Genomic DNA, 27,349 nt, shown 5'->3' on the forward strand with positions numbered 1-27,349 from the left:
CAGGAGCTATTCTGGAGAACATTCTGGCTCAGGATAGCATCCATGAGTTGCCTCTGCCTCTCCCCTATCTTTTTCTATGCTCTTCTTGGCCATCGCAAAGCGGTCCTTGGCCACTGCCATAATCTCCCAGGAGAGCTGCATTTCCTTCTCCCTCTAGGTCCGCACATACAGCTTCCACCTCTTTCCCAGAGAAAAACCAGACTCGACTCTGCCAAAAGCTCTACAAACATCTTATCCTGAGTTTTCCTTTTACGTCGCCTTCAGGATGGCCAGCCTCTCAGCAGTACATAGAGGCCCTGTCCTTGACACTCTGGTTGTTGTAGGTGCTGTGGCTATGGGAGCGTCTGGCCAAAAGAGCTTCCTGAACCAAAGCTTCTCCCCAGATGGTGATGAGATCCAGGGTCTCAGCATGGCTCAATGCAACTGTGCGAGGCATGTTGTGTGGTTTCAGGAGTGCTATCACAGCTACACTGCAAGAATGATACACCAGGATCCAGGAGCAAGTGGGCAAAATGTGGCTCCGTGCCAGCTTTTAAAAGGTGGGGAGGTGTTGTCCTGGGAATTTGAGACCAGAGCATGGGAGGGCACACAGGTAAATGGACAGGTCAGTAACAGTCAGCCTGCAAAGCACTATGGGATAATCACTGGAAACACACAGCAATTGCGTGCACACAAACAATAGACCAAAGTAATTCAGTTTAAAGGAAACCTAGTCTGCTTTGCAAGAGGACTTCAGAGTCTGCGATAAATATATAGCGATGGATCATGTGTACGCAAGCATTTTCAAACTAGATTAACTTGATTTGATCTGGTTTATACCGCCCATGTAGACAAGCCCTTAGTAGCATAGGCCAGACCTTAGTCTAAGACTGGTTCTGGTCACTTTGTATGGGAGTAACCAACTCCCTTACACTCATGTACTGGTTTAATTTACACCACTTTACTCAACACCTCTGACCTTCACCCAGTATGTCTAAACAAGGCTATTCTATTAAAACCTTATTAACTAAATGATAAAATTGGAAATTGCGAAAATAAAAATCTCATCATCATGCAGATTAATCAGTTGATTCACAAAGGACTTACCTGCAATAAGTGCATAAGTTATCCCAACACTGGAGTTTTCATTGTTATTGGAATGGGCCATAAGCTGGTAGATCAGAGTGCCTTTCCGGGCATCAGGATCAACACGTGCCAAATAGGGGTATGGGTACATACCCCAGGATAGAAAATCCTCTTCTGGGGCAATAATTGTCACATGACACAAATACCAGACATTATCTGCAAACACATTAAATTTAAACAAAATCAGATGTCATGCCTAAGACAATTTCACAAATTTTAACCAGACATTTTAAATCAGATTAGAAGATTTTTTGGTAAAAGATGGAAGAGTGCCTACTGTGTACATCCTAACATACAGACAATAACTCTGGCAAAAAATTCACATCTCTGCTGACAGTTTGGTTTTATTAAGTGTAAATAATAAAAAGTAACCAATAATTTAACTAAACATACGTAAATAATCACATTATACCAGGCACCTAGAGTTATAGCTACATCACGGAAAGAGCTGTATTCTTCTACTTAAATGGAAAATGCTTGGGCCAAGATGCTAGGATAACTGATCCCACAAATAGGTTTTATGTTTCACCTGCGTTCTCCCACTAGTTAGTCTAGAATCACAACAAGACAATTATGCAAGCAAGGTGTAATTATTTTACAGTGCCTGAAAGCGTGCTGGGAATTTCAAAGGAGAGACAAAGATGAGCTCCCACTCTGATCAAATTACCATCTAGAATTCAGACATGACATGAGGGAGACAAGAGAGGAAGGACATAAGTGGGAATCTGCAGCTATTTATACATAACTACATTTACCATCTTAGTTTGTTAGATTGCGTCTTGCTGGCTTCCTAGCAACATCCTAGGGGATGCTAGGGTTGCAGACAGGCTTCTTAAAGACATTTTCCACAAGTACCAACAAATATATTTATGTTTCCAATCAGGTCTGAATACTAAACTTTAAAACAAAAAATCAGATCAAATGGCATATACAAAAGAAAGCTCAGTTGTGAGAAATGAAACAAAAGAGAACAGAGAAGGTGTATAAATTTGAAACTCAGGTTGTCGCCAGCATAGCATAGTCACTGAAATGGTATGTTTGTAAGGACTACATGTTTGTCCGTGGAATATTCATTTGGATTTTTCTACAGTTGTCTCTCAGGAGTCTTTGATCTGTAACTTACATGACGCTGCATTTTACACACAGTTGCAGAAGGCAGCATCACATCAACAAAATCAGTTTCCATGCCAAAAGTTGGTCTGGGAACTTCAAACTCCTTTTAACTATAAGCCTGAGATCCAGAGTACTAAAAATCTCATTCCCATGTTTACAAAATTATGATGAATTCTCTTATTTTGCTGATTTTCTTTCTCAAGTTTTCAGTGAATTTAGTGCCAATGTAATATGACAAATTTACAACCCTGCACAGTCAAGTCCTCGGTTTATCCACAGAACAGATGCACTGCAAGCAGCAGCACAAGTTTCCTCGGGCTTTGCTGCCAACAGGCCTAACACTCGTATTCTGGAGAGGCAACTTCCACGCCCAGTCAATCATTTTTTTCGGCATGCCCAGGGTTCCTGTTCACCAGCAGACACCATTCACAGAGATCAACTCATTTCACACAGGCCATTTAACAGCCAGAGGATAATGACTCTCATAATCACTAGCGACCTGGGCTGGATTTGATTTGCAAAAAGTTACCTTCTCTCTTGTACCAACAACATTTGCCGATTACCTTTTCCACTAAGAGGGATGCTGCCAGACCAAGTTAGGGTTAAAATTGAGGTTTTTGTAAAAACGGAGCTTTTATAATGCCAATAATTTCCACACCCACCAAAGACAACTCCCTACCAACACAGGCACCGGCTTTTTCCTTTGCCTGGGGGTGCTCAACCCCCGCTCTGCCACAGGCCCCGCCCCCACCCCACCTCTTCCCTCCCAGTTCCACCCCAGCCCTGGACCATAGTCGGCACCTATGACTACGAAACAGAGCACAAATATAAGGAGTAATCTGTCCCAGGAAGATTTTGATCTAGGAATTTTTAGATAGCTACATTTAGGAGGCAGAAGTTATGTAGAATCCTCTTTTGATGTTAAATGTAGTGTTACCACTACACCTCTGAGGTAAAAAACAAAACAAAACAGCACATTCAGGATGCTGCTGAGCCCATAAAACTGGACAGCTGGCAGTGAGCACCTTTACAGATTTCCCAGGATAGCTACTTCAAAAATGGGACAATCCTGGGAAAGCCTGGAGAGGTGGCAACCCTTGTTAAACACTAAGAGCGAAATCCTTGCTCCAGTGAAGTCAGTGGCAAATCTATTGAGTACAATGGCGTCAGGATTTCATCTCAAAACTGCAGCTTTATGAATTAACCAAAAGACAGATACACACACACACAAAGACAGGGATTTGTTTCACTGAGTCCAACACAGTGGGCCAGGAGATCATTCATGTAACTCAGTTGGGTGTGTCCCTGGATGGCTGTTTAAGTGCAGTGCCTGTCAGAGGCTTGTAGCTTGACATTAGCATCACAGTGTGAGGGATAGCCCAGGCTGGTGGGTTTGGAGGGCACAATGGTCCCACAGTCCAGGTTGCACCCTTGAGACCTTGTCATAACATGTAAACACAAACTTCAAAGAGCAATGAGAGGTAGACTTGGGGGCATCTGGAAGGCTTTTTAAAAAACAGGAGTGGATTTAACACACATACATATCACAGCAGATCTTCTGCTCTATTTACGATGTTCCCAGTCGTTCCTTAAGATTCAAGTTCACCGTGCTGCCCTTCACCGCCCTGTAATCTCTTACACAGAGTTAGAGACTCATTTTTTGCCTCCTGTTACACTTACACAGATATCACTACAGTGTTAGCAGAACTCAAATACATATGAACGTTCTTAGGATTTTGTGTTTTTTTCCACACTTCACTTTAAGACAAAAATCTGACAAGCAAGATGGATTGCCTATGTCTGAAAGAGAAGGCAGCGCAAATGTGGGGGGGGGAAGGGGGGGAAGAAAGAGTGTTGTAGGAAAGGCCGGGGGGACTGGTGGAGACAATAAATCTCAGTTATCAGGTTTTCTCTTCTAGACGCTGCAACAATTACGTTTTTAGGGTCTGAAGGGAGAGGAGAACAATTCTTCATTTGACATTAAACAAAGATTAAATAAGCCAACTTGCAAAAGTGGTTGAACTAAAAGCCTGAGCAATCTATGTACCGTCATAGATGTGCCAATTCTAGCATGGAGTGAATGGTAGAGGTTGATATGAAGGTCAGAGGTGGGTGTTTGGACTTGCTCCTGCCTAAGAGTATAATTTTGAACTGTCAGAGGCAAATAGGGGGCTAGTCAAGTAGTGACTGTTTTACCCCATCATATGGTATAAGTTGCCTGAAAGCAGCACTGTGGCCCCCCTGAAAGTTAGAGAACAGGGATTTGTACATTGAAGACTATGCCTCTCAATTATCTATGGAATAGTAGTGAGAAATTCAGAGCAAAAATATTTGAAAGTCACTATTATGGATGTGCAGCAGCTACTTTACCCAACATTTGATTGCGCTAAGGATTTAACTTCAGTGAAAGAAAAACAGTTTCACTGGAGTAGATATATTTTTGCCATTGGTACATTATACTACAGTCAGAAATGCGAAAGCATTAACTGATCACAATACTTAATCAACACTGCAATATTTTGTTCCACTGACAACCCACCATATCAAAATGGTTTTACCCACTGACGTTACAGCTCATTCATTGTCAATACTAAACATCAACAAAATTTCATGGAACCAAGCTAGAATGTCTGCAAAACAATACCACTGACAGCATACAGCATCTTGTCAAATGTACAATATATTTTTAAGAGACTAATGGCATGATGAATCTAAGAAAGGAAATTAAGGGGATTATTTCTCTTTCCACTTACACCTGTATATCTCCAATCTACAGTGGAGTAGTCCCCATCTATACCACACAGGGGGAGCGGGACAGGGTTGCAAAGAAGAACCAATGCAGAGGTAACTCTTAATTTTGTGGAATCACTGAGTAGTTAGCATTTAGTGACAACAAAAACAATGAAAAATTGCAATGACATCCATGCATTAAAAATACACTATCTTTTAAACTGCTAAGGCTAAACATACTTCATCAGGTCAATGAAGATACTTTCCGCATCACTGAACTCTTCATGCACCCATCCTACGTGACAGTCCAAAAGAAAACCTATTAAAAAAAATGAAATAAACCAACATACACATTTACAAGCACTGGACTGGGTTTTCAACTACTAGCAGTTACTCCTGTGAGTGAGCTCCAATCAGTTCTGTGTTTGAGTGTTCCTCTGATTATTCATCCATCATCTTTAAAAAGTGAGAAATAGCGTGTCATAAATATAAAGGGAAGGGTAAACCCCTTTGAAATCCCTCCTGGCCAGGGGAAAGCTCCTCTCACCTGTAAAGGGTTAAGAAGCTAAAGGTAACCTCGCTGGCACCTGACCAAAATGACCAATGAGGAGACAAGATACTTTCAAAAGCTGGGAGGAGGGAGAGAAACAAAGGGTCTGTGTCTGTCTGCAGTCGTCTTGGCCAGGGACAGAACAGGAATGGAGTCTTAGAACTTTTAGTAAGTAATCTAGCTAGGTATGTGTTAGATTATGATTTCTTTAATTGGCTGAGAAAAGAATTGTGCTGAATAGAATAACTATTTCTGTCTGTGTATCTTTTTTGTAACTTAAGGTTTTGCCTAGAGGGGTTCTCTATGTTTTTGAATCTAATTACCCTGTAAGATATCTACCATCCTGATTTTACAGGGGGGATTTCTTTATTTCTATTTACTCCTATTTTTTATTAAAAGTCTTCTTGTAAAACACTGAATGCTTTTTCATTGTTCTCAGATCCAAGGGTTTGGGTCTGTGGTCACCTATGCAAATTGGTGAGGCTTTTTATCCAACATTTCCCAGGAAAGGGGGGGGTGCAAGTGTTGGGAGGATTGTTCATTGTTCTTAAGATCCAAGGGTCTAGGTCTGTAGTCACCTAGGCAAATTGGTGAGGCTTTTTACCAAACCTTGTCCAGGAAGTGGGGTGCAAGGTTTTGGGAAGTATTTTGGGGGGAAGGACGCGTCCAAACAGCTCTTCCCCAGTAACCAGTATTAGTTTGGTGGTGGTAGCGGCCAGTCCAAGGATAACGGGGGTAATATTTTGTACCTTGGGGAAGTTTTGACCTAAGCTCGTAAAGATAAGCTTAGGAGGTTTTTCATGCAGGTCCCCACATCTGTACCCTAGAGTTCAGAGTGGGGGAGGAACCTTGACATAGGGTATAAATTATTTACCTTTCTTACCCTCAGATGTGGATCAGAATTGATTAATGCAGGTTTGAAATGGAAACCCATGGAAAGCTTAGAAGCAGAGCTGTACATGAATATTACACTTGACAAGAAATAGTGGCTTCTTGGGTACTGTTTATAGCCCCTTTGGCAAAATGACTAATTTGAATGTCAGAGACACATACCATAGTTGTTGTGAACAGGTTTCTGAAATTTCATGTCCAGCCCAAATTAGCTGGTTTCAGTATTTCAGGATTAGAAATGGCTGGTGTTAGTCTAGATGGAGTTTATGTTAAACATTTACTGGCTCTTTCAGCTCTAAAGAATGTGCAGAATAACCTCATTTTCTAAAAAAAAGTCAGATGGTAAAATCAGGAACCATATGACTCCAAGAAGTGTTAATAACCCCCACTCACTCCAGTGACAGCAGAGAGCTCTCTGAGACACCCAATCCTGCAGGCTCAAGGAAAGGCTGTGATTCTGGCAGACAGAGCAGACACCAGGGGTCTCTTCTCTGCTCTGCCCTGCCAAGACTGCAGCCTTACCCGTCTCCACATACCTCCCCAACACCTTATGCTTGCAGGGATTGGGTGTAAGTGGAACCTTCTCTGTGGCAATGCAGGCAGCCCTCTGCTGCTCTGCTACCAGGGTCCTGCTCACTCACTCCCATGACAGATGGGCTGCAGAGGGCTCCCTCCGCTACCGCGACTGCTGTAGTCCTTTCAGCATCAGGGTGGCCTCCCCCACTGCTGGAGGCTCATCCTCTGTCTCCCTCTCCTGGCCACGGGTCTCTGCTCCATTATCTAAACCCCTTCCTTGGCACCCAGCATGAGATACAAGCCCTCTGCAGCATGTCTCTCATGCTTGAGGCCAAGGAAGGGATTCAGAGAATGCAGAAGTTCAGATAATAGGGTGTTGGATAAACGGGAGTATACTGTATATGAAAAGTGTTTGTTATGGAGCTATTGCAAATGATTATGTTAAAAATAAAAGATTGCTACATCCCATGTGATTTAACAGACTGACTTTAAAAACTCAATCAGTGCTTTCCTTCCCCAAAGGGATACTGAAAAGCACAAAAGTTTATTGTGTTTGGGTAGAAGAAATTTAAAAAAATTGAACACTGGTCAGAATTACTAGTTCATTTATTCAGGGCTGGGATACCTTCAGTCTCCAAAAGCTCTCAATAACCTCAGTCACCAGGACCAGATGGTATTCACCCAAGAGTTCTGAAGGAACTCAAATGTGAAACTGCAGAACTACTAACTGTAGTTTGTAACCTATCATTTAAATCAACTTCTGTACCAAATGACTGGAGGATAGCTAATGTGATGCCAATTTTTAAAGAGGGATCCCGGCACTTACAGGCCAATAAACCTGACTTCAGTACCAGGCAAACTGATTGAAATTATAGTAAAACACAAAATTGTCAGACACATAGATGAACATAATTTGTTGGGGAAGACTCAACATGGTTTTTGTAAAGGGAAATCATGCCTCACCAATCTACTAGAATTCTTTGAGCGGGTCAACAAACATGTGGACAAGGGGAATCCAGTGGATATAGTGTACTTAGATTTTCAGAAAGCCTTTAACAAGGTCCCTCGCCAAAGGCTCTTAAGCAAAGTAAGCGGTCATGGGATAAGACGGAAGGTCCTCCCATGGATCAGTAACTGGTTAAAAGATAAAAAACAAAGGGTAGGAATAAATGCTCAGTTTTCAGAATGGAAAGAGATAAATAGTGGTGTCCCCCAGAGGTCTGCACTGGGACCAGTCCTATTCAACTTGTTCATAAATGATCTGGAAAAAGGGGTAAACAGTGAGGTGGCAAAATTTGCAGATGACACAAAAAAACTTTTCAAGAAAGTTAAGTCCCAGGCAGACTGCAAAGAGCTACAAAAGGATCTCTTAAAACTGAGTGACTGGGCAACAAAATGGCAGATGAAATTCAATATTGATAAATGCAAAGTAATGCACATTGGAAAACATAATCCCAACTATACATATAAAATGATGGGGTCTAAACTGCTGTTACCACTCAAGAGAGATCTTGGAGTCATTGTGGATAGGTCTCTGAAAACATCCACTCAATGTGCAGCGGCAGTCAAAAAAGTGACCAGAATGTTGGGAATCATTAAAAAAGGGATAGATAATAAGACAGAAAATATAATATTGCCCATATAAATCCATGGTATGCCCACATCTTGAATACTGTGTGCAGATGTGGTCGCTCCATCTCAGAAGAGATATACTGGAACCAGAAAAGGTTCAGAAAAGGGCAACAAAAATGATTAGGGATATGGAATGGCTTCTGTATACGGAGAGATTAAGAAGACGGGGACTTTTCATCTTGGAAAAGAGACGGACTAAGGGGGGATATGATTAAGGTCTATAAAACCATGACTGGTGTGGAGAAAGTAAATAAGGAAATATTATTTACTCCTTCTCATAACACACGAACGAGGGGTCACCATATGAAATTAATAGGCAGCTGATTTAAAACAAACAGAAGGAAGTACTTCTTCACACAATGCACAGTCAACCTGTAGAACTCCTTGCCAGAGAATGTTGTGAAGGCCAAGACTATAACAGCGTTCAAAAAAGAACTAGATAAATTCATGGAGGATAGGTCCATCAATGGCTATTAGCCAGGATGGGCAGGGATGGTGTCCCTAGCCTCTGTTTGCCAGAAGCTGGGAATGGGCGACAGGGGATGGATCACTTGATCATTACCTATTCTGTTCATTCTCTGTGGGGCACCGGGCATTGGCCACTGTTGGAAGACAGGATACTGGGCTAGATGGATCTTTGGTCTGACCCAGTATGGCCATTCTTATGTTCTTAATGTCTTAGGGCCAGCTTCTTCCAGGACAAAACCAACTTCCACAAACTCTGTAACATTAACAACCTCCTCAGAATACCATCCCTACCACAATGGATGTCAACGCCCTATACACCAAAATCCCCTCACAATGATGGCCTATTTACAAGACAATGGACAAACCTCAGATATCCACCCGGAACACATTGCCAAAGTCATCCATTTCATCCTCATCTGTAACAATTTTACATTCAACAGCAAACACTGTGTCCCACAGAACAGCCATGGGTAGTGGGATGGCTCCCCAATATGCCAATCTTTTCATGTGTCACATTGAAGAAGAATTTCAGGACAAATGCACCACAAAACCAATGATATAGCTGAAATATATTGATATTTTCATCTTCTGAACAGATGACAAATTCCCTCAGAGATTTCCACCACAAATTCAATAATTATCACCCATCCATTAAACTCTCCCTGGAACTCCCACACCAGCTTCAGCTTCAACAATGGAACCCTATAGACAGGTATATACAAGAAACCCATGGATTCCCACACCTACCTTCATAGATCCAGTAACCACCCCAAACACACCAAGAAATCTGTTATCTACAGCCAGGCTCTCAGATGCCACAGAATATGCTCTGAGGAGAAAGTCTGAGATATACACCTTAACACACACACAAAATCGCCTTCACCAAACAAGGACACTCCGTCAGAGATGTAGATCACATCATGGAATGGGCAACCCAAATACCCCAAGAGAACGCCTCTTCAATAAGCTTCTCTCCAACCGCTCACCCCTAGTTGTCACCTACCACCCCACACTGGAACCCAAGCAGGGCATTATCAAACAACTACAACCCATACTCAATAGGGACCCCCTTCTGAAAGAAATCTTTCCAGAACACCCTCTCCTAGCCTTCAAATAGGCCCCTCAGTCTCTCCAAGCTCATCCTCAGAAGCAAGTTCTCCATAAACCAGGATACACCAACTCAAAGCAGCACCAGACACTGCGAGAACAACAGATGCAAAACCTGCAGATACATCTCCGCTGCTACAATGATCAACCCTTCTCCCCCGCCCCCACACACACCCCTTTCAAGATCCATGGATTCTACATATGCTTATCTCAACATGTGGCATATCTAATTCCGTGCACTACATGCCCATTAGCAACTACGTGAGTGAAACCAGACAATCATTACACTCTTGAATGAACTAGCACAGGAAAATGATAAAAGACAAACACCTTACCACCTGTGGGTGAACACTTTTCACAGAGCGGTCACTCTATAGCTGATCTATTGGCCCTCAACCTCAAAGGAAACCTGCACAATACTTTTGAAAGATGAGCCCAGGAACTTAAATTCATTATTTTGCTGGACACTAAATATCATAGACTGAATAGAGACACTGGATTTACAGTTTATTACAATAATATAACCCACTGACAACCCACCCAGCTGCTTCCCCCTCCCCTTTAGTTCCTCCCTATGACTGGCAGGATGTTAATGAGCCACTTCAACCTTGAATGGTCCCTTGAAACCTGTTAACTATGTATGCTAAACTTTCTGTTTGATCTTGTATTTAACTGTGACGCTACCTTTCTCAGGCCTGAAGAAGAGCTTGGTGTAAGCTCAAAAGCTTGTCTCTCTCACGAAACAGAAGTTGGTCCAACAAAAGATATTACTACACCCACCTTGTCTTTCATGCTATAACATGACATTTTCCTGTACAGAAATCACTTGGATGATTTTTCTACCAGTACATCCACAGCAGAGTTTATTAATACAGTGTTTGTTTACAAAAGAATCCTCAGCATTTTAAAATTAACACCCACTGATGGTTAAAACAGTAAATGAAAACTGTATAAAGCAGGCATGTTTCTGGGTGAGATCCACTTTCCCCACTGGTCTGACCTTCAGAGCAGGCTGAAAAGTTTAACTTGGCTTTTACCAACTTGCGGGAGGGAGAGGGCAAGAGAAGAGGGCTACTTAATGGTTGTGTTAATTGCTTTCACATTTGTAAAAAGAAAAGGAGAACTTGTGGCACCTTAGAGACTAACAAAATTTATTTGAGCATAAGCTTTCCTGAGCTACAGCTCACTTCATCGGATGTGTTTTTTTGGAAGTGTTTTGGTGCCTTTTTAAAAAAAATAGGCTCACTATATATATATATATATATTCCGAGTCTATGTGAAGGGCATTTTTTACAAGTTGAATAATTAAGAAAATGTGTTGAAAGTCTAGTAAAAGCATCTAGGATACATTTGTAGTCAGGCATTACTCTAGTAACACTTTATACCATGTTTTGGGGAGGTGGAACACACATAAGGGACATTCACAAGTATAACCTATGGTAATTTTACTGCATCAGTGCAACATCACTGAACTTCTGTGCTTAGTTACCCAATTGCGGTGGACGGCTTATCTGTTTGTAGCTGTACCACCTTTTGTGGCAATGGCATCATGTTTGAATCTCAGCAGAGTCAGACTAGATCATTATTTGGATAAGAGACCTCCAAGAACACATGCTGACTGGCAGATTCTGCGGAAAGTGCAGATGACGATTTAATAGGTGGCACTTGTCACTCTGAACCGATGCTTTATCATATGGCTAAAGGGGATCATGCTGCTGAAATCACAAACTTTAGTTGACTCTGAACCAGCAAGCTGTACACAGAGCTGGTCTATCATTGTTACTCTCATCCTCACAGTTTTACTCCAACTTGTAATATCTAATGTTAAACTGGACTGTAAGCTCTAAAGAGACAGGGCCTGCCTTCTTATGTGATTGCACAGCAGTTTAACATAACGGGACCCTGAGAGGGTTCTGGGTGCTATAGTAGTACAAATGATGGAGATATCAGGTGAGATTTTTTATTTTTGGTAAGTGAAAAAAGAATGTTATATGTTTCAGCAGGCATGGGGGACTCCATTCTGGGGAGTAGTGACTCTGAACAAGATTTGGGGTTCTGGTGGTGAACAATCAGCTGAACATGAGCATCCAGTGTGACTCTGTGGCAAAAAGGGCTAATGCAATTCTCAGATGCATAAATGGGAATCTCAGAGTAGGAGCAGAGAGGTTAGTTTATCTCTGTATTTGGCAGTGGTGCAACCACTGCTGGAATACTGTGTCCAGTTCTGGTGCCCACAACTCAAGAAAGATATTGATAAATTGGAGATGATTCAGAGAAGAGCCACAAGAACAATTAAAGGATTAGAAAACTGGTCTTATAGTGACAGACTCAGGAAACTCAATCTAGTTAGATTAATGAAGAGAAGGTCAGAAAGTTACTTAATTATAGTCTATAAGTATCTACACAGGGAACAAATATTTAATAATATTCAGTCTAGCAGAGAAAGGTATAAGACGATCCAATGGCTGGAAGTTGAAGTACGGTGGCCAACTTTCTAACATGTGAAAACTGGACACTGCTCCTCCTCTTTCCTTGAGGCCCCGCCCCCTGCTCCGTAACTTTCCATCTAAGCCACACCCCTGCTCATCTTCCCCCACCCTCACTGTTGCTCGCTGCTCTCGCCACCTCCCTCCCCCTGCCAGTTGAGCAGGGCTGTAGACGTGGGGGAGTAACTGGGTCAGGACGGGGTAGGAGAGAGCCATGCTCCCGGGTGGAGGAATACGTGGGGCAGGGTGGGGGAGAGGGAGCTCTGCTCAGGGCAAGTCAGGGGAGCCACCAGTACCTCTCTCTATTGGAGCTGCTCCTCCAGGCTCCAGCAGCAGCTGCTTCTCTTCCTGCCCCCTTGTGGCAGAGGCTAGTTACTGCAGGTAACCGGACACTGCCAGGTTCCCTTTTCGACTGGACTTTCCAGTTGAAAACAGGACACCCGGCAACTGCAAGTTGAAGTTGCACAAATTCAGACTGGAAATAACATGTACATTTATAACAGTGAGAGTATTTAGCCATTGGAATAACTTAACAGGTCATGGTGGATTCTTCATCACTGACCATTTTTAAAATCAGGAGCGGATGTATTTCTAAAAGACACAGTCTAGGAATTATTTTGTGGAAGTTCTGTGGCCTGTGTTATATAGGTCAGACCAGATGGTTGCAATGATCCCTTCTGGCCTTGAAATCTACGAATCTGAGAATCCTGAAACACTTTCTGAACAATAAATTAAGCCTCACCATGCATCTGAGAAGTAGGGTAAGTATTCTCCATGTTACAATGGGGAAACTGAGGAATAGAAATGAAGTAAGTTTCTCCAATGTCATACAGGAATCTGTGGCAGAACCAGAAATAAGACCCAGATCTCATAGCCTTGTGCTTCTACCACAAAATCATTCTTCCCCTGATCATAGAATCATACTATGGTGTGATCAATAGTTTGAAATTTTGTTTTGATTTAGAAAAGTACTTTTTGCAAAGGGAAAGCTTGTGATGTATTTTAAAGAATCCATATTGAGGTTACAGGGAAAAACCATCCCGATGTGTAGAAAGAATAGTAAATATGGCAGGCGACCAGCTTGGCTTCACAGAGAAATCCTTGCTGATCTTAAACACAAAAAAGAAGCTTCCACAAGAAGTGGAAGATTGGACAAATGACCAGGGAAGAGTATAAAAATATTGCTCGGGCATGCAGGAGTGAAATCAGGAAGGCCAAAATCACAACTGGAGTTGCAGCTAGCAAGAGATGTTAAGAGTAACAAGAAGAGTTTCTTCAGGTATGTTAGCAACAAGAAGAAAGTCAAGGGAAGTGTGGGCCCCTTACTAGTGACAGAGGATGTGAAAAGAGCTAATGTACTCAATGCTTTTTTTGCCTCTGTCTTCACGAACAAGGTCAGCTCCCAGACTACTGCACTGGGCAGCACAGCATGGGGAGAAGGTGACCAGCCCTCTGTGGAGAAAGAAGTGGTTTGGGACTATTTAGAAAAGCTGGACAAGCACAAGTCCATGGGGCCGGATGCGCTGCATCCGAGAGTGCTAAAGAAGTTGGCGGATGTGATTGCAGAGCCATTGGCTATTATCTTTGAAAACTCATGGCAATCCGGGGAAGTCCCGGACGACTGGAAAAAGGCTAATTGTAGTGCCCATCTTTAAAAAAGGGAAGAAGGAGGATCCTGGGAACTATAGGCCAGTCAGCCTCACCTCAGTCCCTGGAAAAATCATCGAGCAGGTCCTCAAGGAATTAATTCTGAAGCACTTAGAGGAGAGGAAAGTGATTAGGAAAGTCAGCATGGATTCACCAAGGGCAAGTCATGCCTGACTAATCTAATTGCCTTCTATGACAAGATAACTGGCTCTGTGGTGGAGGGGAAAGCAGTGATCGTGTTATTCCTTGACTTTAGCAAAGCTTTTGACATGGTCTCCCACAGTATTCTTGCCAGCAAGTTAAAGAAGTATGGGATGGATGAATGGACTATAAGGTGGATAGAAAGCTGGCTAGATTGTTGGGCTCAAAGGGTAGTGATCAATGGCTCCATGTCTAGTTGGCAGCCGGTATGGAGTGCCCTAAGGGTCGGTCCTCGGGCTGGTTTTGTTCAATATCTTCATAAAGGATCTGGAGGATGGTGTGGACTTCACCCTCAGCAAGTTTGCAAATGACACCAAACTGGGAGGAGAGGTAGATACACTGGAGGATAGAGATAGGATACAGAGGGCCCTAGACAAATTAGAGGATTGGGCCAAAAGAAATCTGATGAGGTTCAACAAGGACAAGTGCAGAGTCCTGCACTTAGGACGGAAGAATCCCATGCACCGCTACAGACTAGGGACCAAATGGCTAGGCAGCAGTTCTGCAGAAAAGGACCTAGGGGTTACAGTGGACGAGAAACTGGATATGAGTCAACAGTGTGCCCTTGTAGCCAAGAAGGCCAATGGCATTTTGGGCTGTATAAGTAGGAGCATTGCCAGCAGATCGAGGGATGTGATCGTTCCCCTCTATTCGACACTGGTGAGGCCTCATCTGGAGTACTGTGTCCAGTGTTGGGCCCCACACTACAAGAAGGATGTGGAAAAATTGGAAAGAGTCCAGCGGAGGGCAACAAAAATAATTAGGGGACTGGAACACATGACTTATGAGGAGAGGCTGAGGGAACTGGGATTGTTTAGTCTGTGGAAGAGAAGAATGAGGGGGGATTTGATAGCTGCTTTCAACTACCTGAAAGGGGGTTCCAAAGAGGATGGATCTAGACTGTTCTCAGTGGTAGCAGATGACAGAACAAGGAGTAATGGTCTCAAGTTGCAGTGGGGGAGGTTTAGGTTGGATATTAGAAAAAACTTTTTCACTAGGAGGGTGGTGAAACACTGGAATGCGTTACCTAGGGAGGTGTGGAATCTCCTTCCTTAGAAGTTTTTAAGGTCAGGCTTGACAAAGCCCTGGCTGGGATGATTTAGTTGGGGATTGGTCCTGCTTTTGAGCAGGGGGTTGGACTAGATGACCTCCTGAGGTCACTTCCAACCCTGATATTCTATGATGTACTCACAGCCAATGTGCCAGGCTCTTTGCAGCTAATAATTTGTAAGGGTTCGGCAAAGGTTACTCCCCTGGAGTCAGTGGGATTTCTGCACAAAGAGCCATTACAAGATTGGGCCTTTTATCTCCTAAAGCATTCCTTTAAAACCCAACTTTGATAACCTCCCTTACTGCCAACACTTTCCTTCATGCAGTCTTGGTGCAGAAGCCTGCTATTACAATGGCACCCTCAAAGATGGTAAACAGCCCACTGGAAGCCACCATAACTGTTTATATCCAAGAACAACTCTTCATCACCATATATACATGGTAGTGTTATGCTGAGAGGTGCTGGTGACTGCCCTGATCACAACTAATTTGAGATGGACTGTGAGTACTGTGACAGGGTCGGGCCAGATGGCTACAGGAGAGTGATAGAAGGCAGATATATTATCCCCAGGTTAAGTAAGTCCCTTTCCCCTGGGTAAGGTAACAGGGAAAGTTCCAGAACAATCAGGAACTTTCTGGAAACAATTAAGGCAGACAGGCTGATTAGAACACCTGCAGCCAATCAAGAAGCTCCTAGAATCAATTAAGGCAGGCTAATCAGGGCACCTGGGTTTAAAAAGGAGCTCACTTCAGTTTGTGGTGTGCGTGCGAGGAGCTGGGAGCAAGAGGTGCAAGAAAGCTGAGAGTGAGAAGGCGTACTACTGGAAGACTGAGAAGTACAAGCATTATCAGACATCAGGAGGAAGGTCCTGTAGTGAGAATAAAGAGGTGTCGGTAGGAGTCCATGGGGAAGTAGCCCAGGGAGTTGTAGCTGTCACACAGCTAATACAGGAGCCACTGTAGACAGCTGCAATCCACAGGGCCCTGGGCTTGAACCTGGAGTAGAGGGCGGGCCTGGGTTCACCCCATCCCTCCAACTCCCTACTTGATACTGGAGGAGTTGACCTGGACTGTGGGTTCCACCAGAGGGGAAGGTCTCTGGCCTGTTCCCCGAGCCACTAGGTGGATCAGCAGAGACTGCAGGGATTGTTGTTCTTCCTTTTCCCTATGCTGGCCGGTGATGAGGCTAACTGAGTGAACGGCAGATTTGAGCCACGAAAGTGGCCAAACTGAGGGCTGCCGTGAACCTCTGAGGCGAGAAAATCCGCCAATAAGTGCAGGACCCGCCAAGGTAGAGGAGGAACTTAGTCACAGTAACCTTCAATTAATATATCAAAAGCCCCCCACCTAAGACAAAAGACATTGTGAATGCAAGAGTTTGGAGGCCTTTTGCTGAATATTGATTGTGTTGTATGCATGAAGGCAGAATACAGAGATTGAGAGACAGACAGCTGGTAGGAGCTGCTGAACCTAAAGCACAACATCTGACCCTGGAAGAAACCTGGAGAGAGATATTGGGGTCAGGGGTCCATATTGAGGAGAATATTCTTGGTGCTGTCGGCAAAAGAAGCAGTTTTCTGCTATTTGATTCCTTCTGCATTCAGGACATTGTACATTCTTTGTTCATAAGCAAAACTGCATCAAACAAATACCTGACTACTACCAATTTCTACTACCAATTGCAGCATCCCCACCGTTAGGGTGACTGTATTTCCCAAAGGGAAAATGGGACACCGCCTGGGACTGGCCCGAGCCCTCTTTTGCGCCCCCGTCCCTACCCCCACTGGGCTGGCCCAAGCCATTCGCCAGAGGCCCTCACCGCACAGGGCTGGGGCTGGGGCGGCTGTTTGCTCGAGGCTTGTCTGCTCCCCGCACGAGGCTGTCGGTGCTTGCTGGAGCCCTGTCTCCCCCGCTGCATGGGACGAGCATAGTCGCTCATCCACACCCACACATGCCTCTGCACCACACCACCCTTTTCTGACAAAAGTGGACATTTATCCCATCACTCTTACCAACTGGTCAAGTCAGCAAGAGCAAACAGGACAAATGCCCACCTTTGCAAAAAAGGTCGGGACAGCCGGGACAGAACTTAAAAAAGGGACTGTTCCAGCCAAAACAGGACGTCTTGTCACCCTACCCACAGTCCCAAATTGTGACTAGCCAAGTCAAAAAGGGACAACAGTATATTAAAAAAATAATAATAAAATGGTATTCTAGAAAAGGAGAATAAAATGTGCTACAGAGGTCTACAGAACTTTCAAATGAAAGGATACTTCATAAAACAAGTACTAGTTGCAGCCACTCAAAGACAGTGTGTCAAACTCACAGGCACTTAATTCCTGTACTACCCAAAGTTATTTGCAGATATGTCTTCAGCTGCTGGGCAAGAACACTCAAGTATCTATTACACGCTTATACATTATAGGCAAGCAGTAGACACCACCAATTTGGTCAACTTAATGTACCCTGTCTACACACACACACACACCCCCACACACCCCATTTCAAATCTTATTATGTCTATTTTAAGATAAAGTATGATGTGAAGCCGTCAAGTGGTATCTGTTTATCCCCATTTCTATGGTAATAAACAATGACAGCAATACATTTCCAAGTGGTCATTTTAACATCTGCAGTCATTTTTGTTACTATGAATTATTTCAAGACATAAAACTGGATTACTTTGTGACCTCAAAGCATCACAACCACCATCTAAAAGGTAAAATAAAAACTCTAATAAATGTGTATAGGTACCATTGACATGTAATAGCATTGGTAATGTTTCTAGTCATCATCATCATCTTATTCATCATTATGATCTCTGTCGAGAGTGTGTGGTTATCACAGTCTTCATTCCCTTGGCATGTACACAGTTCTGCGTGGGAAAGATTGTTCTGACTACAGACAGTTGATTGCACAGCAACTCCTACTGATAAAGGCTCAAATAAGATTCTTGTAGAAGCTCAGATGCCATTGTACCCTTGAAAAATACACCCATGTTGTTATGGTGATCAAAATCTTTGTTTGCCAAGATGCTCTTTTGATATGCTCTTCAAAACTGTCCTCACATGGTGGAAGTTTGGCTAGTGACTTGTCCTTTTTGATGGCTAGATGGAGGTGCAAGCAATTCAGGTCTTCGTGGGTCTCCTTTTCTTTCTTGCTCTAGTCATACAGCACTGCTACCACCGTCCTTGAAGCAGAAACTGCAGATTGTCTATTACTCTCAACCAATTTGGCAAGATCTCTGAAGTAGTAAGCTCCCTTTGTTTTGACATTGAACGTAGACTCTCCCCACTCCCATACCAAATAGGGATGACAGTCACATTGTGTTAATGCATGTACAGCAGGAAGCATATTGCAGAAGTCAGAGTGAGTGTGTCACCAATTGCATGCACAGGTATGATATGAGGCTTGTCAGCTGTGCTGGTAAAGTGCCTGTTTCAATCCACGTGTTATCTGTGTGTTCCATTTATGGAAAGTAGTGAACAGCAAGGACCAAAACTTCTGTGTCAGGTGATCAAATTTACTATAGTTTCTTTGACCCCAAGAGACCCAAAAGCCATATTGGCACATAAAACATGCAGAAGCATCCTTGTGTCTGTTACCTCTTGAATACCGTACAAGTCCTGGGCTTCTTCAACATCTCTCTGGTGATGGACTTTGGTACTTGACCATTGAAAAAGCCTCCAGCAAGGAGTACTTGTGCTGGGTGTGCTTCTACATGCTCAGGTGTATTTTGAACCATATATTCAAAGAGGAATTGTGCAAGCAACTGTTTGTTGGATGCCACAGAGGCACAGGGCATCCACCAATCACCTGGTTATTCTTGCATCAAACCTTAGATTATGTCCAGCACTATCTTTCTACAGTTTTCACAGTGAGTTACTGTTGTTATATCTGTCGAAGACTTATTACAGAATTAATGTTGTCAAATTCTTTTAGGACTGCCTCAGGTACTTGGCAGCCTATTCATTCAATGTGTGGAATTTGTCTCCAGCCATCATTTGTATGACAGCCATGACATCTGATACACATGGTGGTTTCTTTGTTGCATATTCTTAGCTCATTGATTTTTAGCTTGAGCTTCCAGATGGTGCCCTAATTCAGCTTTGTCTCTTACTCTCATTGTTCCATCACCATGGAAAAGGGACATAGTGTCCCAATTAGACCTGTGCCTAAGAACAGTTGCAACTGAAACATCATCTCTGTATCTTGCTAAGGACAAGACGCTGAGGAATACAATTTCTGGACTGATAGACTTAAATTTGGCCTTCTTGGCCATGTCAGCAAATGTTTGGATGCAGATTTCTTGACTGGGCTGAAGAAGTTACGTGTCCCATCAAAATCAAGTGCACATCTCACAAATTTCTCCATTTGTTCTTCACCAACATCTGCTATTGTTAGTAGAAACTCTTGTATATCCGACGTTATATACAAGCCAGAAGATGTGTTGGTAAGCACCTCTGGATGTGATTCAGTGTCAAAGGGGTTGGTCATCACTGATGACATGGTTGGCAAAAACTGTAACACACACTCCATCTCTCTTCAGTGTACAGGCAAGAACTTGTTTGGGGACTATGTCTTCTTCACTACTTCTTGTTAGGTCACTTCTTTCTCTCACAACTTTTGCATATTCCCTAAGGAAATACCTTGTGAGGTTCCATCCAACAAGGGCTGGGTTCTTTCTTGTCAATCCTACTGTCATAAAAATAAAGGGAAGGGTAACCACCTTTCTGTATACAGTGCTAAAAAATCCCTCCTGGCCGGAGGCAGAACCGTTTCACCTGTAAAGAGTTAAGAAGCTAAGATAACCTCCCTGGCACCTGACCAAAATGACCAATGAGGAGACAAGACAGTCTCAAAGCTGGAGGCAGAGGGAGAGGGGGGAGAACAAAGAGTCTGTCAGTCTGTGTGATGCTTTTGCCAGGAGCAGATCAGGAATGCAGCCTTACAACTGTTAGTAAGTAATCTAGCTAGAAATGCATTAGATTTCCTTTTGTTTAATGGCTGGTAAAATAAGATGTGCTGAATGGAATGTATATTCCTGTTTTTGTGTCTTTTTGTAACTTAAGGTTTTGCCTAGAGGGATTCTCTGTGTTTTGAATCTGATTACCCTGTAAGGTATTTACCAGCCTGATTTTACAGAGGGGATTTTTATCTTTTCTTTAATTAAAATTCTTCTTTTAAGAAGCTGATTGATTTTTCATTGTTCTTAAGATCCAAGGGCTTGGGTCTGTGTTCACCTGTACAAATTAGTGAGGATTTTTATCAAGCCTTCCCCAGGGAAGGGGGTGTAAGGCTTGGGGGGATATTTTGGGGGAAGATGTCTCCAAGTAGGCTCTTTCCCTGTTCTTTGTTCAACACGCTTGGTGGTGGCAGCATAGGGTTCAAGGACAAGGCAAAGTTTGTACCTTGGGGAAGTTTTTAACCTAAGCTGGTAAGAATAAACTTAGGGGGTCTTTCATGCAGGTCCCCACATCTGTACCCTAGAGTTCAGAGTGAGGAAGGAACCTTGACACATACAATCCCACTGCTATGACAAATGTTCTGCATTACGTGTGTGTGTGTGTGTGTCTTTCAGAGCACTTGCTGGTGGTTGTTAACTAGAGATAAATTAATTCCTTCAATAAAAATGTCATTTCCCCTTAAAAGGAATCCTCATATTGGTATATGTAACACACAATTGAGGTTTAGAAGTTATTCAAACATTCATCAATAAGCTGTGATGCTTAGTCTCTCGTCAATGTGAGCCTATAATTCAGTTTTTTTTTAATTGGAGAAATTAATCCTGACTTTTAAATATTTAGTAAGATGACCATACTTTTCTAAATCAATAACTAAGGCACATTTGTGATGACAATTTTTAGGGTCATGAAATGGTATCATGAAGTAGTAACACAACACATGAAGGTACAGTACACTCACTTTTCCACTTGCATTCCTCATGCCAGCTTCTCACTGAACAGAGATTTTTTTTTTGAGTGTACCATTTCCCCCCAGTAACTTGTATTCTGCGTGAAACTCTGACAAAATGCCATTCACATTCACTTTGAACAGAAGAGCTTTGAGAAGGTCTATATTAATTTGACTTTTCTCTGAGCTTCAAGAATTGTCTATAACCTAGAACACTCCTTTCACCGGACTGTTTGTTCATGGTAAACAAACTCTACCTAAGAGAATACATATCAAACAAATATTTTGCAGTTATTTTTAAAAAATGCAGAAATTTTGACTAATGAAATTTTTGTTTTTTGTCATTTCAAGGACCTTGAAAGAAGTTCATGTAAAAAAACCTCAGGCTTGTCCTGGTAAAACTGGGGCATATGTTCCTGAACAATAGATATGAAACAAGCACATATGTGGAACTAAGACATAATGGGCATGATCAGCATCAAGTTGTATATGCACATTTCTACCAAGTTTTGGAAAAAGTTATAGTGTATTTCCATTTTTATAACCGATAATAAATTAGCATTCCCTGAGATTTTTCTTTCCACTTAATTAACAGCAGGTTCCAAAATTCCTCTTGATTATATTTCAGGTTTCAGAGTAGCAGCTGCATTAGTCTGTATTCGCAAAAAGAAAAAGGAGTACTTGTGGCACCTTAGAGACTAACAAATTTATTTGAGCATAAGCTTTCGTGAGCTACAGCACTCAATCCAAGGTTTAAGAATCTGAAGTGCCATCCAAAATCTGAGAGGGATGAGGTGTGAAGCATGCTTTCAGAAGTCTTAAAAGAGAACACTCTGATGCGGAAACTACAGACCCAAAGCACCAAAAAAGAAAATCAACCTTCTGCTGGTGGCATCTGACTCAGATGATGAAAATGAACATGTGTCGGTCCGCACTGCTTTGGATTGTTATCAAGCAGAACCCGTCATCAGCATGGACACATGTCCTCTGGAATGGTGGTTTAAGCATGAAGGGACATATGAATCTTTAGCGCATCTGGCACGTAAATATCTTGCAACACTGGCTACAACAGTGCCATGAGAACACCTGTGCTCACCTCCAGGTGACATTGTAAACAAGAAACAAGCAGCATTATCTCCTGCAAGTTGTAACCAAACTTGTTTGTCTGAGCGATTGGCTGAACAAGAAGTAGGACTGAGTGGACTTGCAGGCTCTAAAGTTGTCTATTTTATTTTTGAATGCAGTTATTTTTTGTACATAATTCTATCATTTGTAAATTCAACTTTCATGATAAAGAGATTGCACTACAGCACTTGTATTAGGTGAATTGAAAAATACTATTTCTTTTGGTTTTTTTTTTTTTACAATGCAAATATTTGTAATAAAAAATAAATATAAAGTAAGCACTGTACACTTTGTATTCTGTGTTGTAATTGAAATCAATATATTTGAAAATGTGGAAAACATCCAAAAATATTTAAATAAATGATATTCTATTATTGTATAAACAGCGTGATTAATCGTGATTAATTTTTTTAATCACTTGGACAGCCCTAGTAAAGAGATTATTACCTGCATTCACTACCTGTTGTAATCCTATTGAACCCCAGACACTAAGAAAGATTGTACTGTGCCAGTACTTGGATGGGAGATCACCAAAAAAAAAATGTCTGCTGCTGAAGTAGGGTTCGGTTGCCAGGTGTCCGGTTTTTGACCGGGAAAGTTTGGTCAAAAGGGGACCTGTACAGTGTTCAGTCAGAAGTACTGATTGGACACCAAAAGTCTGGTTACTGCCCACAGGGATGTCAGAACGGGGGGGACGGGGGGGGACAAGGCAGCGCCCACCGCAGCATGTGACCACAGCGGGGCACTTGCAGAGAGCTGGGGGAAGCATGGCTCTGAGCCAGGTGGGTGCCAATGCATGCTGCTGGACTGTGTTTGGATCGTGTCCTATTTTCCACTCTCCTCTCTGCTCCCCAGCTCTGCCCCCACCCGCCCACTGCAGACACACCCCATCTTCATGGGAAGCTGCTCCAGGGGCTACAAGACGCACGTTACAAGACATCCGTGACTGGCACCGGAGCCGCAACCTGAGCCAGGGATCACATGCGGCACCAGCTCCTGTTTCGCCTCCTTCCCCGTGCCACTTGGATGGGGCTCAGTCCGGCCTGGGAGGGTTGGGGAGCAGCACCCTTAAAGCTCAGGGCATGCAGCTCATTGTGGAGCCTGGCCTCCAGCTCTCTCACACAGTGTGAGGAGGAAAGGACATTTCCCCCAGCCCAGCCCTGCCCAGACAGACAGCTACCCCCTCCCCACTGATCGCTGCCTGCAAATGCCACCGTCAGCCTAGCCCAGGGCATGGGGACCAGTGGCACTGGGTCATCAACCCACACCAGCCCCTTCTCAGCCAGGGTGGACTCCTATCTGCATCTCATGGGCAGGCTCCACTTCAGCTCCCAGCCCCACTCTGCAGGTGAGTCCTGGGGGGCAATGGGGGGAGGCGAGCAGGGGGGCTGTAGTGTCCAATTTTAAGAAATTGGAAAGTTGGCAACCCTATGCTCAAGTGGTGTTTAGTACTGAAATGTGAAACATGGAAAACTGTGCCCAAGCTTCTTGAAAACTTGGTCCCTACATCAGGGACCCAAGGTCCATATGCAAGACAGCCCGAGTATGTTCCTATATGTTTATGCATTGCACAATTATGCATACAAATCAGGTCTTTGCACACGCTAGTGACCACTAGTAGCCTACATGTCCAAAAGTTTGGGCACATTTAAATGCAACTGGACGTAAACCTTTAGCTTCCAGTTTTGTAAATGTGTAATTCAGCCTCCATCCAGACACAAAACCGAATTCTGAATTCAGATGTATAGTGCAGGCAGGGAATATCACAAATGGTGGCATATGCCTACTGGCCAATTTTACAAGATCTGTGGTAACCCACTCCTGCATGTGTATAATAAAACAAACTTAAATCCATAAAGCACATACACACAGTAAGCTTTCTCGGAGTAGGAAGGCATCCACGGCCTTCATGAAATTATTTAAATTGTCCCCTAGGTTTAACATTTTGGGGCATATTTCACAACTTTGATCAGGCTTTGAAATGGCTTTGCAGATTGCTTCATACCCTGTTATAACAATGAAAATTTTGAACTATGAAGTCACAGGCTCCAAAGAGTTGATTTAACATGCCAGACATTAAGAATAAAGGGGAGAATGAACTATCCTAAGGATCTTCTTTTGCTTGTCTTTTTTCAAACTTCTTTGACAGAGAAGCTATTTAAACACCAAAACAGAGCTCCTTGCATACTGCATACAGTACTACATAACAACTTTCCACCATATAAAGACTCATCATTTTCACCCCAAAAATTAATCTTATTTTTCTGCTTCTCTCTCATCTAGGGTCTCGCAAGCAGCGAACAGCCCAGTAACTAACCAGGTGGTAAAAGCAGTCTAGCCCATTATTCTTTACAATGAGCCTCTTCCGAAGATATATACATGCAGGGTAACACAATAACCTTAATCCTGAGAGTTGCTGCTCCTTCTAATGAGCTGTGGCTATTACAGCGGTTTCATGGTTTAAGTAGATCAAGCCCCTCTGTTGGCAGAGCAGATGAATTAGAGGGCATGGCCTTGCTATGCACATATGGTTTGAATCAGTCTGGTACTGGGAGAAGAAAGGATTGTGGTGACCTTTGATCTGGCTTGCCAGGTTGGGTTTCTGATTCTGGAATTAGGTGTATCTTGTTCTAGAATCTCAAGGGAGAAAATAAAAAAAAAAAAAAAAAAGTTAAGTGTGCAGAAATGGTCCCTATATCTCAATTTGAAATCATAGCCACTTACACACACAAGCATTCTGTATATGTATTTTTAAGATCTGTGCTCCACAGATCATAGGCTTTTTAACAAAAAATGCCATCAGAAGAGCTATTAGGAAAGTAAAAAAGAAAGAAAATGGGGCTAATTAAAACTTTTTAAATATGCACTCTAAGCTGTTTTCTCAGGAATTTCAATTCAAACTTAATCCTTTTTAAACAAAGGCTTATTTCCAAGAGGAACCCTAAAGGTTGAGTGCTTATCACATTGTGCCAATCAGACACTCTACATACAAAAAACCCTCCCTGACCCTGCTGCTCTATGCCACAGTCTCCTCAATCAGACTGAAAATCAATTTCATTTGAGAATCTTCAATTTGAATTCAGTCACAGTTACAGTATTTGTAACATCACATGTGAAAAGGACAACATGAGAGAAATTCATGTCAATTCAAGTTGAACAGTTCGAGAAGTATTTTATATATTTCAGTAATAAACTAACTACTGGTTTTCTATTCCATTTTGATGCTTTGAAATATCCCAGGTTTAAGGGACACTAAACTCAAGCTGCACTTCTGAGCTCTTGTGGTCATACTGCTATTTGAAGAGGCTCTTCTTTCAATATTATCTATTCTGTCTCTTTGCTCTCAATCCCTGGAGCTTGTTTCAAGCCTGGAGCATCCTGCACCTACTGCAGAGTGAACTAGATCAGTGGTTCTCAAAGCCGGTCGACCGCTTGTTCAGCGAAAGCCCCGGGCGGGGCGGGCCAGTTTGTTTACCTGCCACCTCCGCAGGATCAGCTGATCGTGGCTCCCACTGGCCATGGTTCACTGCTCCAGGCCAATGGGGGCTGCGGGAAGGGCGGCCAGCACATCCCTTGGCCTGTGCCGCTTCCCGCAGCCCCCATTGGCCTGGAGCGGCGAACCACGGCCAGTAGGAGCTGCGATCAGCCAAACCTGCGGATGCGGCAGGTAAACAAACTGGCCTGGCGTGCCAGGGGGCTTTCCCTGAACAAGCGGCAGACCAGCTTTGAGAACCACTGAACTAGAAGACCAAATGCTTCCTACCTCAATTTCTGATTTTACACTGTAGTTCTTTGGATATTAGTTTATGTAGTATCACTGAAGGTGGGATTTCAGAAACACGAAATAGCTCAGAATCACAAATCCCATTGAAAGTTAATGGGACTTCTGGTCCAAAGCCACTTAAGGGTGGGATTTTCAAAAGCACCTAAGATCTGGAAGCTTATTTGTGTCAAAACAGAAGTGTGTTTTGAACTCTAAGTGTAATGGACACTTAGTTTTCTTCCACTTTTTAAAGCATGATACACTGAAAGCATCAATATAAATCTCTGGAGATTGTGGGTCAGCGTGTGAATTCATCTACACCTTAGTTATTGTCCATTCATGTCAGGAGCTTATGACCTGATTTTCAGAGCTGTTGAACACACACATGGGATCTGCAAGTATTCAGTATCCCAGGAAAAACAGGCCAGTAGCTCATTTAATCTTCACATACAAATCTTGATTGTAAACTCTTTGAGGAAGAGACCACGTTCACCTTTATATCCGTACACTGCCTTACACAACTGGGCCCTAATTCTGGTCAAGGTTTCTGGGTGCTACCCCGAATATAAAAAACTGAAGAGAGCCAGACACTGTACATCTCAGTTTTCATTCTTACAATGGACATTTACTTTTCACAGGTAAACAAGGCAATTCATAAGCACTGTACAAAATTTTATATTGAATGTATAGATTGTAAATTCTGTGGAGTAGGCACCATCTTCTTGTTCTGCGTTTTGCAGTGCCTTGCACAATGGGGTCCTATTCTGACAAAACCTAGAGCATGACTATGGCTCCTAGGAGCTACTCCAACAGTTAGGAATCAAATTAATCTTGTTGTACACTGGACACTTGCAACTCATTTCAGTGACCTAACTGAATGAAATATGTATTTTCTGCTTCTAGGATTCAGGTATGTAGGAAGAGTGCTATAAATTAATCAAAAATAAAGCAGATCAGAAAAAAATAGAGGTCCAATTTTTAATCAGTCCTTTTTTCTCTAAAATATTAAAACATGTAAAAGCAAACATGTCA

The 27,349-nt window shown here is 42.8% G+C and overlaps 1 protein-coding gene across 1 annotated transcript in view; it reads right to left on the bottom strand.

Moving 5' to 3' along the window:
* The window catches only part of LOC311515473 (neural-cadherin-like), a 90,568-nt gene that overhangs the window by 55,326 nt on the left and 7,893 nt on the right, over positions 1 to 27,349 (bottom strand). Inside the window, exon 2 of the mRNA XM_084618558.1 lies at positions 1,087 to 1,281. Coding sequence (XP_084474684.1) covers positions 1,087 to 1,216 — 130 coding nt within the window. The 5' untranslated portion in view covers positions 1,217 to 1,281. The remainder of the gene's footprint in view (positions 1 to 1,086; positions 1,282 to 27,349) is intronic.

This window comes from Lepidochelys olivacea (assembly GCF_965140295.1).
Source record: "Lepidochelys olivacea isolate rLepOli2 genome assembly, chromosome: 2".
Lineage (NCBI taxonomy): Eukaryota > Metazoa > Chordata > Testudines > Cheloniidae > Lepidochelys > Lepidochelys olivacea.